Below are 20,330 nucleotides of genomic sequence, written 5' to 3'. Positions count from 1 at the left end.
AAGCAAAGCCTCTGGGGTTGTTTCTTCATCTGTAAAATTAGGTAGATTAGATTACTTCTAAGGCATACAGTAATTATTTTAATCATGAAAAGCTATGAAATTTTAAATATACTTATACAAATAGTGATAAAAATATAAAGAGTCCAACCCTCTCATCTTACAAATGAGCAAAATGAAGTATGTAGGAAGCTGATCCCACTAATATTAGCTAATGTTTCTTGAATGCTTTGTATGTACCATGCTTTCTATGTATTATTGTTCATTTATATATATTATTGTTCAATTATAGCTCTGAGATGAGAATACAGGTGGGGAAATTAAAATTGAGAGAGGCTAGGCAATTTGTCCTAAATAATAAATAACATAGCTAGCTAATAAGTGGCAGGACCAAGATCCAAAATCCAAGCAGTCCATGCTTTTTACTATAATCTTTTCACACCTGAGTTACAAACAATAATCACTTCAACTCAAGTACCAAATATTCTTTAATCCTATTTATTTTATTTATTTTTATTGAAGTATAGTTAATTTACAATGTTGTGTTAATTTTTGCTGTACAGTAAAGTGATTCAGTTATGTATACATTCTTTCTTAATCCCATTTTCAAACTCCCATTCCACTACATCCTGTAAGAATAAAAATAAAGAGCCAGACAGAATTCTGAAACTAAACCAAATAATTACTTCAAAGTTGTCTTTTTTTTCTGAAGCTATCAATAGAAAAACTTAAATCTTGCTTGATTTGGTATCACACCCACCTTCCAAGTCCATATTCAGCTCTGTGAATTTATCTGATTTAACTTTAAGAATGTAAAACTTAAGTTATGACAGACACTAACTTTAGAAACAAAAAAATAAGAAGAAAAATCCTACTAAAAATGGTCACCCAATCACAAATGAAAAAAAGTTATTGCCAATGTTCAAGATTATAAAATACGCTTATTATTTACAGTAACTGCATGCAATACTGGAGAGAAGAATATGTGTGTGTATGCATTTTGGTGGGGGAAAGGGAATCAATCTCAAACTCTGACTAGCATTTCTTTTAGTTCAGACTATGGACCTCCTAAATAAGGAGGAACTTTATGTAAACCATAGCCTAATCATCTTTTGATCAACATTTTATTTTATTATTTTTTAATATCTTTATTGGAGTATAATTGCTTTACAATGTTGTGTTAGTTTCTGCTGCATAACAAAGTGAATCAGCTAGATGTATACATATATCCCCATACTGCCCCCCTTTTGCATTTCCCTCCCACCCTCCCTATTCCACCCCTTGATCAATACTTTAAACAGATTCATATTCATTATATATTCCTGGCTCACATGCCAACTGAAATCAATGAGTGATGATAAAGTATGTTGCAGGGACATTTACTCTGCCAGGGATAATCCAAGAAATAAATAATCAAGGGTAGAGTATATACAATATAAAAAAGCTGAAAGATTTCCAATCTTTAATACCTTCCTCTATCTCACCACGTCTACAAGCAAGTTATTTGAGAAATGAAACCAAACAATCAGTAAGGATTAAGGAAAGCAAACTTCAGGTTCTCTGAAAGACTTCAGGTCATTCTTGATTTCATAAATTTCATCTGAGCATTAGTTTTAAATGATGATATAATATTTGGTTCACTGGCATAACCCTACATCTTTTGCTTTAGAGGATTTTCATTAAAGACAATGATTACTAGGTATTATAGAAAAGGCCCAGTGTAATAATAATACTTTAATTCACTATACATATGAATACTATAATCTTAGTAGTGTAATTATAGAAGCCATTTGAAAAGTCTCTCAAAACTGTACTTCTACTACTTGGATTACAAGGGGCTTGAAGCCCTGTAGCTTAACACTGGAATGATCAATCTGCTAATGTTATATTCCAGGAATTCACCCTTATTTGCTACTACTGAAGGATGCACTGATATATTCTTCAAGCTTCTTTCCCTCTGCCTTTAGCTGGAGCTCTTTGAGGTATTCTGTGAGATGTCAGGTGTCTCCATAAATCAAAAGAGACAGCCATGAGAAACATTACAACACAAAATTCACAAAAGTCTCTTCAGAAAGTAGCCTCTCAAATTCATTTGGCCAAGATCAAGTCTGAAATCATAAACTCACACTAAACCATTAACATTTCATTCTTTTTAAACACTGTTTCATAAATGTAGACATATTTTCAGGAGCAAGAGCATACTGTAAGTAAGAGATTTCCAATTAGCATATCTTAATCCACATGGCCTTCAGAAACTTTAAGCACCTACTTCCCTTTAGTATTAGTAACTTCCAATTCCTTATGTGCAATTACTTGACAAATCTTCCAAGAAGGAATTATTTCTATTAGAAAATAAAGTTTATTTCTAAAAGAAAAGTTACCACTTACATTACAATATTTCTGTAAATACTAAAAGATAAAAGACTATGATTTGGGAACTCATCCCAGGAGAAATAAAAGCTTGTACTGATTTTTTTTCCAGTCTTAAGTCCACAGTAATTTAACCATTACAATAATTGTTGATAAATTTCCATAATTTTCTATAAATAATCTTTACTACAATCAACCTGTAAGAAGAAGAAACAAGATGACTTGTATGAGAAAGCATCTTTTCCTGCTTACTTTCTTACAACAGATTATGTTTCAAGAACACCAGTGCAAGCCATTTCTAACCCTGCCAATGACTTTATCTTTTCTTTGATTCTTAAACAAAATTGTTATTCAAATACTTCCAACTAAAATTTTGCTTCTAGCCAAGAACTAATTCTGCCTAAAGCTACTAAAACACATAAAATAAATGAAATAACTCTTTTCTGATACTATAATGCTGAATAAGGGGAAACAAATAAGATCAGATCTACAAATGCCCCAGCACACTGGGTGGAGTTTCCTGGCCACAGATAGAGACAGGAAAGGAGAGAACACTCCCTACTGAGAAAGCTTTGGAGATCTACAGAGGATCCTTTTCCAAGGTTCCAGCTGAGGACTGATTGCTACCTGTGTGAAAGGAACTATCCAAGGATGAGAAAAAAAGCACTCAAAGAAGCTGAGAAAACACTCCCTAGAGTCCACAGAGTCAGAAATAGTTTGTGTTCTCACCAACCAGAGAAAAAACCCTTGTAATTTACAGCACCTCAATACTCAGAAGGGTATTGTCTCAGTAAGGGGAAAACTAGTTAAAGACTTAAAAGCTGCTCTGGTCATGCCTAACAAAACTTAAAAGCAAGCCATGATACGATGAAGCTGTTTCCAAGAAACAACCGTGTCACAGAAAAATGTGCAAGAATATGTATAGAAATACAAAAATATCCAGCACCCAACAAGATAAAATCCATAATATCTGGTATCCAATTAAAAATTACTAGGCATGCAAACAAACAGGAAAATATGGCTCACAGCAATAACAAAAATCAATTAACTGAAACAAACCCAAAAGTGGAAGAGAGAAAAGAATTGGCAGAAAAAGACATTAAAACAATTATTTTAACTATAGTCCATATATTCAAGAATACAGAAGAAAGATTTTGCATGGTAAGTAGGGACGTGGGAGACATAAGCGACCCAGTTTAAACTTAGAGGTGAAAAATACACTGGATAGAATACCAGATTAGATTTGGCAGAAAAATAAATTACTGAACTTCAAGATACAGCAATTGAAATTGTCCAAAATGGAGAGAGAGGAAAAAAAAAGAGCAGAGTATCAGTAAGCTATGAAGCACAACATCAAGCAACCTAAAATATGCGTAACTGGAGTTTCCAAAGAAGAGGAGAGAATGGGGGAGAAAAAACATTTGAAGAAATATGGCCAAAATTTTTTCAAATTTGATGAAAACTATAAACCTACAGATCCAAGAAGCTGAACGAACCCCAAGGAAAACAAATATGAAACACACACCAAGGCACATCATAATTAAACTGCTCCACAATATCAAAAAAACAAAAACAACCCAATCAAAAAATGGGCAGAAGACCTAAACAGACATTTCTCCAAAGAAGACATAGAGATGGTCAAAGGCACGTGAAAAGATGCTCAACATTGCTAATTATTAGAGAAATGCAAATCAAAACTACAGTGAGATATCTCCTCACACCAGTCAGAATGGCCATCACCAAAAAAATCTACAAACAGTAAATGCTGGAGAGGGTGTGGAGAAAAGGGAACCCTCCTACACTGTTGGTGGGAATGTAAATTGGCACTATGGAGAACAGTATGGAGGTTCCTCAAAAAAGTAAAAACAGAGCTACTATATGATCCAGCAATCCCACTACTGGGCATATATCTGGAGAAAAACATGGTTTGAAAAGATACATGCAGCACCCCAATGATCACTGCAGCACTGTTTACAACAGCCAAGACATGGAAGCAACCTAAATGTGCATCAACAGATGAACGGATAAAGAAGATGTGGTACTCATATACAATGGAATATTACTCAGCCATTAAAAAGAATGAAATAATGCCGTCTGCAGCAACATGGATGGACCTGGAGATTATCATACTAAGTGAAGTAAGTCAGACAGAGAAAGACAAATATATATTGCTTATATGCGGAATCTAAAAAAAAAAAAAGATACAAATGAACTTATTTACAAAACAGAACAGACTCACAGACACAGAGAACAAACTTATGGTTACCAGGGGGGAAAGGTGGGGAGGGAGGGATAGACTGGGAGTTTGGAAGTGATCTGTACTATATTTAAAATAGATAACCAACACTGTATACCACAGGGAACTCTGCTCAATATTCTGTAATAACCTAAATGGGAAAAGAATTGTAAAAAGAATATATATGTAAAAAAATAATAATAAAATTTAAAAAAATAATCAACTTGCTCAAAATCAGTGATAAAGACATCATCTTAAATGCAAACAAAGAAAAAAATATATTTTATACAGCACACCAAATACAAAAATAATAGAAGACTTCTCTTCAGAAACAGTGCAAGCCAGAAAACAGTAGAGATTTGAAAGAAACATCTTTAAAGTTCTGAAAGGAAAAGAAAACCCTGTCAACCTAAAATTCTATGCCCTGTGAAAATATCTTTAAAAATTAAAGAAAATGCCAAAGCTATATGAATAGCAAATAAGCAAATGAAAAGATGCTCAGTATCATAAGTCATTAGGGAAATGTAAATTAAATGAGTTACCACTAAAGACCAATAAGCATAACTAAAATCTAAAACACTGACCACAGTGAATGCTGGTGAGGATGTGGAGAAACAGCAACTCTCAGTGACTGCTGGCAGGAATGGAAAATAACACAGCCACTTTTGGAAGGCAGTTTGGTAGTTTCTTACAGAGCTAAACACAGTCTTACCACACGACCTAACCATCACATGCCTTAGTATTCAACCAAAGGAAATAAAAACTTATACAAAACCTGCATATTAATGTCTATAGCAGCTATCTTCATAAGTGTCCAAACTTGGAAGCAACCAAGATGCCCTTCAGTAGGTGAATAGATAAACTGTTGTACTGTACATCCACAGCGATAAAAAACAAATGAGCTGTCAAGCCATGAAAGATATGGAAGGCTCTTAAATGCATACTGCTAAGTGAAAGAAACCACTCTGAAATCATTCAATCATACTTTATGATTCTAACTGCATGACACTGTGTAAAAGGCAAAACTATGGAGACAGCAAAAAGATCAGTAGTTTCCAGGAGTCCGGAGGAAGGGATGGATGAACAGACAGAGCACAGAGGATTTGGGAGACAATGAAACTATTTTGCATGATACTGTAATGTTGGATACATGTCATCATACATTCCTCAAAACCCATAGAATGTACGACACAAAGAGTAAGTTCTGATGTAAACTATGGAAACCCACTTTAAGTATAAGACACAGTCTAAAAGTAAAAAAATGGAAGAGATAAATCAAGTTAACACTAACTGAACAGAAGCTAAGTGACTACATTTGTATCCATCAAAGCAGATTTCATAGCAAAGAGTTTTACCAAGAATAGTCATTCATAATTAAACAAGTCAATTCATCAAGACAATATAAGAATCCAAAACATTTTTATACCTAACCACAGAGTTTCAAAATACACAAAAAAAACCTGACAGAACTAGAAGGGGAAATAGACAAAACCACAATTATAGAGGTATTTCAACATCCTTCTGTCAATAATTGATAGAACAAAAAGACAGAAAATCAATAGTAACACTCAACTTGGTTTAATTGACATTTATAAACTATTTCTCCCAACAACAGCAGAATACACATTCTTTCCAAGTGCACATGTAACATGTATCAAGATATAATACATTTTGCACCATAAACGTTAAGCCTACAAATAGTAGTATGTTCTCTAACCACATGGAAAAACATTAGAAATCAGTAACAGAAAGATATCTTGAAAAATACCAAATATTTGGAAACTAAAAAACTTCTAAATATTCCATGGGCCAAAAAAGAAATAAAGAGAAAGTATTATGAACTGAAAGAAAATGAAAATACAACATATCAAGACTGTGGATTCAGTTAAAACAGTACATAGGGGGAAATTTATAGCACTAAACACCTATTTCAAATACCCATAATTTATGAATTACGACTATAAAGAAATGGTTCTCACGTGTGACTTCTCAAGTGGGTATCATACTATAATTACTTTCTTAGCAACACCTGGAGTTTATTTTGAACACTATTGTACTTTACTATAATTCCCTTTGCAGACTAGAAGTTCTCTGCTTTAGAAAAGTAGCAACATGTGGTAGATAAAACACAGATTCAAACTGGGTTTGAATTCTAGCCAGGATAGAGAAACCCTGGACTCATTAACCTTTTCTGAAAGTTTTTTTTTTTTCCTGTGAAGAAGGAATAGGACTGCCTATTTCACAAGATTATTTTAAATTGATCATCATGTGCTGATGCTGATGACTAAAAATGTAAATGCAAAACTGTCATATTTTAGTAATAAATAAAAAATGATTAAAAGTTTTTTCTAAAGTTTTATCCATTACCTTGCCACTGGTAATATATCTGCAATTAATTTTAAGAAATTTCTCAGTAAATGCTTCTTCCTCCTCAGAAGCTGAAGATACAACTCGTGCAGGTCGAATACCAGTAAAAGCAGATGAGAGAGTTTCTTCTTTTGGGTGGACTACATCAGGATTCTTTAAAAAAAAAAAAAAAAAAAGATAAAGACACTTCAGAGAACCAAATAAAACTAAGCACACTTTTAAATGCAAATGAATAGCTCTCCCCAGTAAGTGTTTTTCCTTCTCATCACATTCTGTAGATCAGCTCAAAACATTTTTATGTAAAAAAATATGGGAAAGAATGTCACTTCTTTCACATTTGGTAAAGACCTCTAATACAGCTTACACTTACATTTTCAATGATTTTTTTAATGGGAATATATATATACTGGTTATAATATATGTGTGTGTGTGTGTGTTTGTGTGTGTATGTACACACACACATACGCATTCAGTTGCTCCTGAATCAAATCACTGGTCCTGATCATTTAATATATCCCTCAGGTGCTGGGAGCAGAGAAAAGGTGAGTGCTTGTCTGTGAAACCTAGGAATTCAGCAGAATCCACTCATTGAAGAGCCTGTTAAAATCTCAAGCTATAAAGAATTTATCAGTACCATTTTACAAAGTATTAATTAGTTAGATCATAGGTTCTTAACTTTTTTGATGCCATGGACCATTCCCACAGTGAAGCCTACAGACCTCCTTTTCAGAATGTTTTTTTTTGAATACTCAAAATAAATATAGAATTACAAAGAAAAACAATTATATTGAAACAATTATCAAAACACTTTTTAATCAGAGATATATTTATTTATAGATATATATGCTTCTTTATTAATACATTAAATAACAAGATTAGTGATGACTCATAACGATAATTTTGAAGTACATGGCCATAAACAACATTCTGTGATATCTACAACAACTCTAAATTGATTTGAAAATATGTGAGTTCTATTGGGGACAAAGTCACAGGTATCCCTGGTGCTTTTCTATAGTTTGCTGCTTATATTCTTAATCTTTAAAAATGTTAGATTTCACTTAAAATTTTTTCTATCCAAGTTCTCATAGTTTTCCCAAAGTTCAATATTCTGTACAAATGTAGGAAGGTTAGACAGATGCCTTTTAATCTTTGTTTTAAATACCTCCACAGAGGCATTTCATACCTTATAAGTAAATGTACAATGCCTTATATAATAGTTTTCATAGTAGCAAGGTTCTTCAGAGCTTTGAACTAAAATCTGCCACTTTGTAATTAATACCTAATAGTTATGATTTGGCCTTTTGAAATAATAAACAAGACTGCTCCCTCTTCAGTCTCACAGACTTTGAGATACTTGAAAAGAACTATCAAATTTTAACATAACTTTTTCTACTCTAATAAATGGATCTAATTCCTTAAATACTGTCCTATATAGGACAGAATTTTTAGACTTCCTTTCTAAATTTCATATACCCTTCCTAAAACATAGGGCTGAATCCCAAGCACTTGGGCAGATACTCAACAGACATTTTTTGAAGGTAGACCAGTTCAGAACACTGCAAAATAGCTACATTTGATATAATTATATTTTTAAAAAACCTAAAATGGAATTATATTTTAACAGCTGCATGACACTGTTATAGCATTATCAATCTTTTCATTTTGTGATGCAAACTAATAACTTTACATTCATCCTGTGGTCTCTGGTAGTTACTGTATCTAAGAGTTTTATATCATATATAAATTCATTTAGTACAGATAATTAAATAAGGGACATTAATAATAATATTAATTGATATTTATGAATACCTTTATATTTAAGTATATTAATAAAGACCATTTCATTTTCAAATCACTCATAAGGTATATACTATTACCTTAATTTTTAAGGAAACGTATGCTTGGCCAAATTCAGTAACTTGCCCAATGAGTAAGATAAAGCTGAGATGAAAACCCATGTTGCCAACACATGAACTAGTGAGCTTAACTGCACTACTATATGCTTTCCATTTCAAACATTCTTCTAAATGATTGCGTGCAGAGGGGAAAAAAAAAAAAGCCAATACAGAGCCATCAGAGGGCCCCCTGCAAGCTGGCACAAAGCAATACACAAATTTTGTCTATGGCTGTTCAGTCACTCCCAAATCAGGTGACAACAGTATCTACTAAATAACCATATTACTCACAGAAACTGTATCAGGGTACATTGTCAAATATTTTCCTTAAACATATACCTCATAAAACAACATGATCTCTGAGGTTCCCTCAAAGTCTCAAATTCTACAACTCAGTATCAATAGCAATCCCAACTTGTCAAAGTAATCCTATTAAAAAGAATACATGAGAAACACAACAGAAGGACTATACCTACAATAACGAACCCAAAGCCATTAAGGAAATGGGAATAGGAACATACATATCAATAATTACCTTAAATGTAAATGGACTAAATGCTCCCACCAAAAGACACAGAGTGGCTGAATGGATACAAAAACAAGACCCATATATATGCTGTCTACAAGAGACCCACTTCAGACCTAGAGACACATACAGATTGAAAGTAAGGGGATGGAAAAAGATATTCCATGCAAATGGAAATCAAAAGAAAGCTGGAGTAGCAATTCTTATATCAGACAAAATAGACTTTAAAATAAAGACTATTAGAAGAGACAAAGAACTACATAACGATAAAGGGATCGATCCAAGAAGAAGATATAACAATTGTAAATATTCATGTACCCAACATAGGAGCACCTCAATACATAAGGCAAATACTAACAGCCATAAAAGGGGAAATCGACAGTAACACAATCATAGTAGGGGACTTTAACACCCCACTTTCACCAATGGACAGATCATCCAAAATGAAAATAAATAAGGAAACACAAGCTTTAAATGATACATTAAACAAGATGGACTTAATTGATATTTATAGGACATTCCACCCAAAAACAATAGAATACACATTTTTCTCAAGTGCTCATGGAACATTCTCCAGGATAGATCATATCTTGGGTCACAAATCAAGCCTTGGTAAATTTAAGAAAATTGAAATTGTATCAAGTATCTTTTCCGACCACAATGCTATGAGACTAGACATCAATTACAGGAAAAGATCTGTAAAAAATACAAACACATGGAGGCTAAACAATACACTACTCAATAATGAAGTGATCACTGAAGAAATCAAAGAGGAAATTAAGAAATACTTAGAAACAAATGACAATGGAGACACGACGACCCAAAACCTATGGGACGCAGCAAAAGCAGTTCTAAGGGGGAAGTTTATAGCAATACAATCCCACCTTAAGAAACAGGAAACATTTCGAGTAAACAACCTGACCCTGCACCTAAAGCAATTAGAGAAAGAAGAACAAAAAACCCCCAAAGTTAGCAGAAGGAAAGAAATCATAAAGATCAGATCAGAAATAAATGAAAAAGAAATGAAGGAAACGATAGCAAAGATCAACCAAACTAAAAGCTGGTTCTTTGAGAAGATAAACAAAATTGACAAACCATTAGCCAGACTCATCAAGAAAAGAAGGGAGAAGACTCAAATCAGTAGAATTAGAAATGAAAAAGGAGAAGTAACAACTGACACTGCAGAAATACAAAAGATCATGAGAGATTACTATAAGCAACTCTATGCCAATAAAATGGACAACCTGGAAGAAATGGACAAATTCTTAGAAATGCACAACCTACCAAGACTGACTCAGAAAGAAATAGAAAATATGAATAGACCAATCACAAGCACTGAAATTGAAACTGTGATTAAAAATCTTCCATCAAACAAAAGCCCAGGACCAGATGGCTTCACAGGCGAATTCTATCAAACATTTAGAGAAGAGCTAACACCCATCCTTCTCAAGCTCTTCCAAACAATATCAGAGGAAGGAACACTCCCAAACTCATTCTACGAGGCCACCATCACCTTGATACCAAAACCAGGCAAGGATGTCACAAAGAAAGAAAACTACAGGCCAATATCACTGATGAACATAGATGCAAAAATCCTCAACAAAATACTAGCAAACAGAATCCAACAGCACATTAAAAGGATCATACACCATGATCAAGTGGGGTTTATTCCAGGAATGCAAGGATTCTTCAATATACGCAAATCAATCAATGTGATACACCATATTAACAAGTTGAAGGAGAAAAACCATATGATCATCTCAATAGATGCAGAGAAAGCTTTCGACAAAATTCAACACCCATTTATGATAAAAACCCTGCAGAAAGTAGGCATAGAGGGAACTTTCCTCAACATAATAAAGGCCATATATGACAAACCCACAGCCAACATTGTCCTCAATGGTGAAAAACTGAAACCATTTCCACTAAGATCAGGAACAAGACAAGGCTGCCCACTCTCACCACTCTTATTCAACATAGTTTTGGAAGTTTTAGCCACAGCAATCAGAGAAGAAAAGGAAATAAAAGGAATCCAAATTGGAAAAGAAGAAGTAAAGCTGTCACTGTTTGCAGATGACATGATACTATACATAGAGAATCCTAAAGATGCTACCGAAAAACTACTAGAGCTAATCAATGAATTTGGTAAAGTAGCAGGATACAAAATTAATGCACAGAAATCTCTGGCATTCCTGTACACTAATGACGAAAAATCTGAAAATGAAATCAAGAAAACACTCCCATTTACCATTGCAACAAAAAGAATAAAATATCTAGGAATAAACGTACCTAAGGAGACAAAAGACCTGTATGCAGAAAATTATAAGACACTGATGAAAGAAATTAAAGATGATATAAATAGATGGAGAGATATACCATGCTCCTGGATTGGAAGAATCAATATTGTGAAAATGACTCTACTACCCAAAGCAATCTACAGATTCAATGCAATCCCTATCAAACTACCACTGGCATTTTTCACAGAAGTAGAACAAAAAATTTCAAAATTTGTTTGGAAAAACAAAAGACCCCGAATAGCCAAAGCAATTTTGAGAACGAAAAACGGAGCTGGAGGAATCAGGCTGCCTGACTTCAGACTATACTACAAAGCTACAGTAATTAAGACAGTGTGGTACTGGCATAAAAACAGAAAGATAGATCAGTGGATCAGGATAGAAAGCCCAGAGATAAACCCACGCACATATGGCCAACTTATCTTTGATAAAGGAGGCAGGAATGTACAGTGGAGAAAGGACAGCCTCTTCAATAAGTGGTGCTGGGAAAACTGGACAGGGACATGTAAAAGTATGAGATTAGATCATTCCCTAACACCATACACAAAAATAAGCTCAAAATGGATTAAAGACCTAAATGTAAGGCCAGACACTATCAAACTCTTAGAGGAAAACATAGGTAGAACACTCTATGACATAAATCACAGCAAGATCCTTTTGGACCCACCTCCTAGAGAAATGGAAATAAAAACAAAGATAAACAAATGGGACCTAATGAAACTTCAAAGCTTTTGCACAGCAAAGGAAACCATAAACAAGACCAAAAGACAACCCTCAGAATGGGAGAAAATATTTGCAAATGAAGCAACTGACAAAGGATTAATCTCCAAAATTTATAAACAGCTCATGCAGCTCAATAGCAAAAAAACAAACAACCCAATCCAAAAATGGGCAGAAGACTTAAATACGCATTTCTCCAAAGAAGATATACAGACTGCCAACAAACACATGAAAGAATGCTCAACATCATTAATCATTAGAGAAATGCAAATCAAAACTACAATGAGATATCATCTCACACCAGTCAGAATGGCCATCATCAAGAAATCTAGAAACAATAAATGCTGGAGAGGGTGTGGAGAAAAGGGAACACTCTTGCACTGCTGGTGGGAATGTGAATTGGTACAGCCACTATGGAGAACAGTATGGAGGTTCCTTAAAAAACTAAAAATAGAACTACCATATGACCCAGCAATCCCACTACTAGGCATATACCCTGAGAAAACCATAATTCAAAAAGAGACATGTACCAAAATGTTCATTGCAGCTCTATTCACAATAGCCCGGAGCTGGAAACAACCTAAGTGTCCATCATCGGATGAATGGATAAAGAAGATGTGGCACATATATACAATGGAATATTACTCAGCCATAAAAAGAAACGAAACTGAGCTATTTGTAATGAGGTGGATAGACCTAGAGTCTGTCATACAGAGTGAAGTAAGTCAGAAAGAGAAAGACAAATACCGTATGCTAACACATATATATGGAATTAAAAAAAAAAAAATGTCATGAAGAACCTAGGGGTAAAACGGGAATAAAGACACAGACCTACTTGAGAATGGACTTGAGGATATGGGGAAGGGGAAGGGGAAGCTGTGACAAAGGGAAAGAGAGGCATGGACATATATACACTACCAAACGTAAGGTAGATAGATAGTGGGAAGCAGCCGCAGAGCACAGGGAGATCAGCTCGGTGCTTTGTGACCGCCTGGAGGGGTGGGATGGGGAGGGTGGGAGGGAGGGAGATGCATGAGGGAGGGGATGTGGGAACAGATGTATATGTATGACTGATTCACTTTGTTATAAAGCAGAAACTAATTAAAAAAAAAAAAAAAAAAGAATACATGAGATTAGCTTAATGAATGCTCAAAGTATAGCACAAAAGAGTATTTCTTTAAAAAAGATCAAAGTTGTTCAGAGAAATCAGACCTCATTTTAACTTACATACATGTACATGATCCAAAGTATCAGTATCTCTGTATCTCTCTGAATTTACAGATTCTGTTTCTTAAGGTGATTTGAATAAGCTTATTTGAGTGCTTTCTGAAGCTTCTTTGTGCAATTTTGTTTTAGCCACTAGGGATGGAAAGGTCCTTAAAAACATAGGATTATAAACATTTATTTACCAAGCCTCAATTGTCACCTCAATTGTTCAAATGTGCAAAAGGAAAGCAATGCTATGACAAGTGACCCAAAAACGGTTGACTTATGGTCATCTTTTTTGTACAATATGATTAAATATTATATAATTTGTAGAGTATTATTATAAATCATTACCATAAGCTAATTAGCAACTCCAAACTCTCCTTTTCCCATGTTGCCTTGGCTTTATGGAGTTTTTGTTCTTTAGTGATTGAAAATATGTAGAAATGTTCTTTGGTAACATGTAGGTAAGGCATACAAAATTTGAGGAGGAAAAACCATACAGGCACAGAAATACCAACATTTATATTTATTTCATACAACATATATAATATATAATCTAAAATAAAATGTTTATTTTTAAAGCAATATATATTATGTTTCTTCACTCAATCCAATAAATATGATGGGTACCATTTACTTCCTATAAATTGTTATGTTTAACTATCACTCTCAGAATTTATTTAAACTCCACTTCTTAAGAATTTGAGGCTCTTAAAACAAACATACAGAATAAAATACAATACAAATAAAAAATAAAAATATCAGAGTGAAGAAAAAATAAAATGCAATTTTAAGTGTTGTACTTGGAGTTTTGGATCTGGCACTCAGCTTTTTAGCAACCAGGTTAAAAAGCAAAGAAGGATCAATTTTTAAATTCTAATTATGAGAACAATGCTTGCTTTCAGAATCTAGAAGAAAACTCTCACCCAGTAATTTAACTATTTATTTGTGATGTTACAAATATAGAAATTTCTTCTATATAAAGAAATGCTTTCCTAAAATCTATATAAATACAAAGTCCTACTATGAAGTTTTATATTTTCACATATTTCAAATATAAAATTTTGTTCTAAGAATGTAAAACTAAGGTATAATTATAGCACCATCATTTAAAAAGCACATATTAAAAAATTATAATTCCCTAATAAACTGCTGGTATTTAAGTTTAAAAGCACCAAAGCTAAATTATATTATACGATATATAGGTAACATATAATTCATGTGTTATTTATACATACGGCATTTATAGTTGTTTAACTTTATTTTAATATAATATGTAATATATAAGCTTATGTTTATTATATAATAAAGTATATACAATCACATATGAAAATTTAGGTTTAAAAGCATGAAATTTAAAATTATAATTTATATGTTATATATCAGATAAAATATATTTTATATATTATATATTTTAGTGATTTTAAATTTATTTTAAGTTTAAATATATAATATTATACACAGAGAGAGAGAGGAAGGAGGTGGAAGTAAGGAAGAAGGGAAAGAGGGGAGAGGCATGTTTGTGACTAGTTTAAGGATGGCACATGTGAGAACAATTTCTGAAGCATATGCTATATTTAATCTCTTCAAACTATACTGATATTTCTAACTAAAATTTTTTTAACTTCTTGCATGTGTGCTATTACTTTAGTGTCTGTTTTTAGGTATATAAGTTCAGGATGTCAATGAATTATGTGATTAGTATGATTAAAATAGAGGGAGGTTTATTTTATTAGATTTCACAAATATTCTCAAGATCCCCAAAAGCCTGTAAGAAATTAACATCACTCTTTTATATATTTTCTCATCTATATGTACAGAGAATAGTCACTGAATGTCTTTTTAAAAAAAACCTTATTTGACTAGAGTTAGAAAATCTTCTAAAGTTCCCTGACTAAACAATGTGGTTCTCTTGAAATTTTATAAAAGGCAACGTTATGACACTTCACTGTGTCACCCAAGAAGATATGCTGAAGTCCTAACCCCCTACACCTCAGAATGCGATCTTATTTGGAAATCAGCTTTTCACAGATGAAGTGAGTTAAGCTGAAGTCACACAGGAGGAGTAGAGTGGACCCTTAATCCAATTTAATTGGTTTCCTTATCTGAAGAGGAGACCACTATGTGAAGACACAAACACACAAGAAGACAGCCATGTGACTACAAAGGCAGAAACTGGAGTAATCTGTCCAACAAGACAAGGAATGACAAGGACTGTGGGCCAACACCAGATGCTAGAAGAGGCAAGGAAGGATCCTTCCCCACAAGGTGCTTGCCAACATCTTGATTCCAGACACCTAGCCTCCAGAACTGTGAGGTAAGTTTCTGATTTAAACCACCCATTTTGTAATCCTTTGTTACAGCAATCCTAGGAAATTAATACAGGCAAATAATATTTTTTTAAGTTACATAAACAGAAGAACAACATATTAAAAAGTCCAGAGAATCTTAAATATTGAGAAAAAAAAAGCAATGCTTTTGTTCACCTTTTAATCATTTTAAGCAATACTTCCGATTATCTGCTTTACTTTTATTTTTGCTTTGGTAAGCAAAAATGTGCTACATTACTTCCACATAGCTCTTTACTACAAACTTTCTAGTTTCTACAATTTGGGACACATATATTTTAATTTTAGATTGTATGTCTCAGTCACAGAGAATCTGTACTGCTAATCCTTACCCTTTCATCAATTAGTTCAAAAAGTGGTTAAGAATATAACACAAAACCTGGATGTAGACTGTCAGGGTTTAAATCTCAGCTCTACCACTCATTAAGTATGTGACCTTGTGTAAATTACTCATTCTCTCTATGCCTTAGTTTCCTCATTAATAAATGCATAGTAAGTATTTTTTAATGTTAATAGTAACTGTAGCAGAATAATTGCCTATGCTTAAAAAGAAGCTTTTAATGTGCCTAAACTCTATTAATGCTCTATATATTTTCTCCTGTAAGACCTTCTAGGCCTTCCATAGAATCTCTTAGTAGTATTTGTTTTCAAAATTATATTTTCTTACTACCATGAAATATAATTTCAAAATTATATTTTCTTACCACATTATAAGTACTCTACTTTTATTATCGTTTAGATTTATTAGAGTATACTAAAGAGTGTTTTATATTAAAGAGAATACAACTGCTAGCCCATCTTTCAGTGGAGTATAGTAACATAAGCAGAAATTTAAAAGTATTTAAAACCATTTCACTTTTCCATATTATTTATTTAAAATTTTTTTCCTCTGAATTCCATCCTAAATATATCACACTAGTAGTTCTAGCCTAAAATAGCATTAGCATAATAAATAAATTTAAGATGCAGAGAGGAGAAATCAAAGGAGGTAAACAAACAAAAAAGGTTTTTATATTTACAAAAGAATGTTAGATTAAAAAAATTTTACAAGATGATGATAGTGCAAAAGTGACAGGTTTTACTACACTCACAATGATTGAATATTACTTATCTTTTTGGGTTGGGTCCAATTATTTACTAATCAATAGTAGTTTCTGAGCTATCAATTTCTAGCTATAAAGTGCTAGTAAAAAAACATGGGCTCTGGACTCAGACTATCCGTGTTGGAATCCTAATTCAGGTAAGTAGTCTAGCTTTTCACAATTTTGCTTTAGGGTATGGAACACAAGCTAAATTAACCAAAGGCTACACTGCTCTCCTTTGTCATTGCCCCTTATGAATATATCTCTTTGTTAAGTCCCATGGGAAAATGGCATGGCCATGTTCAAAAAGGTCCAGTAATCGTTTGGTCCAGTATCATTAGAAACTGACTTCCATTTTCGTCGATGATGAGAATAAATGTAATATATTCCTTTCATGTAGCTGAATTCTAAAGTAGTTGTCATTTTTATAAGATAGCCAACAAATAAAACATTTGAAAAAGACCCCATTTCTCCCTCCCTCCCTCCCTCACCACAAACGCACAGAAAAAAGTCCCTAGGCAAGGAAACAAATAGTTATTAATAATATCATGTCCTTTACTCCATGAGAGAAATGGAACTAGTCTAATACTAGAGCTTAGGAACTAATAATTCCTAATAATTTATAGGCAAATTAACATTAATAATTTGTGTTTTGTTACCAGTATGCCATTTGGTATCCTAAACTTTGAGTGCAAATTAGGGCAGAGAAAAGGATGTCTCCTAAAATCAGCACAGCAACACAGAAGAATCTCTCACAGGAGTCTAGCCAGTTAATGGAGAAATAACCTTTTACATGTAAACATAATCACTGGGTCATTATGAAAATGGGAAATTATGATTAGTATTACTTTACACAGGAAAGGCACAAAAAAACATAATTCCTGTCAGAGGGATTTTAATCAAAAGTATTAAATAAAGTTTTTTTCCTTGGAATTCATTTGTAAAATGTAACATATAGAACATCTATTCCTTTAAAATGCTAGATAAATTAATAAATAATAGAAAATAATAGATTAATATACTATTAGTTACTCCGAATTAATATTCTAAAGAACAACTAAGATAATAATTTTTTTTCTTTTTTTTTTTCTTTGGCAGTGGGATGTGGGATCTTAGTTCCCCGACCAGGGATCGAACCCGTGCCCCCTGCAGTGGAAGTGCGAAGCCTTAACCACTGGACTGCCAGGGAAGTCCCCATAAATTATTTTTTTAAAGTGTGCCAAAAATGAACTCTAGAGTTTTAAGTATTATATAAACATTCACAGAAACTCAAATAAAAATCAAATTGGACATGGACTTCCTATCATGATACACTCATGTTTGTTAAGTAAAATTCCTTTCTTAGTTAAATTATTATATATTTATAAAAGGGCTGATGAATATCATTGGATTACTACTACCACCAACAGTGATCAATTTAAGCTGTCTGATTTAATGTTTCACTTTAAAAACTGGGATTTACAAATTTAATTAACAAACTAAAAAAGTAAAATTTCGTTCAAGCCATAGGCAAAGTAGGATTAAAAAAATGATGATATATACAAATACTGTGACATTTCTTGATAGCTTTGAAAAGAAGGGAAACTTACAGTGGTCTTATCAAGTTCTGCCTCGGATGATGTTGGTGACAGAGGACTTATGGGGCTTAGAGACGGGGAGCTCTCAACACTGGAGACATATTCAGGATCAGGAACATATAAAACCTGGAAGAAAATATTCACATAAAGATTTAGTCAAACTAAAATATTAATCATCAGATGGTATTCTCTAAGCAAGCACCATTAACAATGATCTTCAGAAATAAATTTTAAAAATTAAAACCTTCAGATTAAAAGAATGTTTATTACTGAAATAACTAACAAAATTTTTAAAAAGATATTTAATTTAGATAAGTTTGATAACACAGACTGTGGGCAACAGTGAAGGGAAACAGTAATTCTTATAAATTATGGGTGTTCCTCTTAAAGGACAATTTGTCAACAGCCAGCAAAACTTAAAATGCACATATCCTTTAACTGAACCATTTTACTTCTAGGACTTGACTTCATAGATATACGTGCATATAAAGAAAAAGAGAAACAAACAAGAGTGTTTCCTAGAGCAATGTTTACAATAGCAACAAAGTAGAAAGTCTAAAGCTTACTGTGCTTGGTCAAACCATAATACAGGCACACGTCGTTTTATTGTGTCACCTTATTGGACTTCGCAGTTACTGCGTTTTTTACAAACTGAAAGATTGTGGCAACCCTGTGTCAAGCAAGTCTATCAGTGCCATTTTTCGACTGCATTTGCTCACTTCCTGTCTCTGGGTTACATTTTGGTGATTCTTCCAATATTTCAAACTTTTCATTATTATTATATTTGTTATGGTGATCTGTGCTTAGTGACTGCTGCAAAAAGATTATGACTCTCTGAAAGCTCAGATGATGGTTACCATTTTTTAGCAATAAAGTACTTTTAAATTAAGGTATGTACTTTTTTTTTTTTTTTTTTTTTTTTTGCGGTATGTGGGCCTCTTACTGTTGTGGCCTCTCCCGTTGCAGACCACAGGCTCCAACGCGCAGGCTCAGTGGCCATGGCTCACGGGCCCAGCCGCTCCGCGGCATGTGGGATCTTCCCGGACCAGGGCACGAACCCGTGTCCCCTGCATCGGCAGGTGGACTCTCAACTACTGTGCCACCAGGGAAGCCCAAGGTATGTACTTTTTTTAGACATAATGCTATTGCACACTTAGCAGACTACAGTGTAGTGTAAATATAACTTTTATACACACTAGGAAACTAAATAATTCTATGACTCGCTTTATTGTGATATCTGCTTTACTGCAGTGGTCTGGAACCAAATCCAAAATATATCCAAGGCATGCCTATATATTAATAGAGTGCAATACTTTACATACATGAAAAAATCTGAGATTGAGTTATGCTTAAATAGAACATTTTTCCAGAATCAAAGTTATTTATTTTTTTTTAAAGAAGAAAGAAAGGCTAGAATATTTTTGGAAGGGGATACATATTGGTAACTGTGGTTGCTTCTGGAAAAGGAAACTGTAAGTCTGAGATAAACTACCTTTAAAAAAGTTTGAATTTTTTATCAGGTACATGTACTGCTTTGAATATTTTTTAAAGCTCTTTAAAACTATATTTGAAAAGACAACAGTTATTTTCAATATGTATTAAGAAAAATTCACATGGATATAAGTGACATTTAATTTTCTGTTCCTAGAACCAATGTGATTTGTTCAAAGTATGCATAAAATTACTCTTCTTAAATTAACTATATT

The 20,330-nt window shown here is 33.3% G+C and overlaps 1 protein-coding gene across 4 annotated transcripts in view; it reads right to left on the bottom strand.

Moving 5' to 3' along the window:
• OXR1 (oxidation resistance 1) overlaps positions 1-20,330 on the bottom strand; it is a gene marked incomplete at both ends in the record, with an annotated part of 102,777 nt that overhangs the window by 55,367 nt on the left and 27,080 nt on the right. For all 4 annotated transcript variants that reach the window (XM_079722381.1, XM_079722383.1, XM_079722382.1 and 1 more), the window contains 2 exons: positions 6,971-7,123; positions 18,637-18,750. In XM_079722381.1, the coding sequence (XP_079578507.1) occupies positions 6,971-7,123; positions 18,637-18,750 (267 nt within the window). The remainder of the gene's footprint in view (positions 1-6,970; positions 7,124-18,636; positions 18,751-20,330) is intronic.

This window comes from Hyperoodon ampullatus (genome assembly GCF_949752795.1).
Source record: "Hyperoodon ampullatus genome assembly, chromosome: 17".
In the NCBI taxonomy this organism is placed as follows: Eukaryota; Metazoa; Chordata; class Mammalia; order Artiodactyla; family Ziphiidae; genus Hyperoodon; species Hyperoodon ampullatus.
Note: the sequence above shows the minus strand (reverse complement) of the source record. Positions and strands in the feature narration are given on the sequence as shown.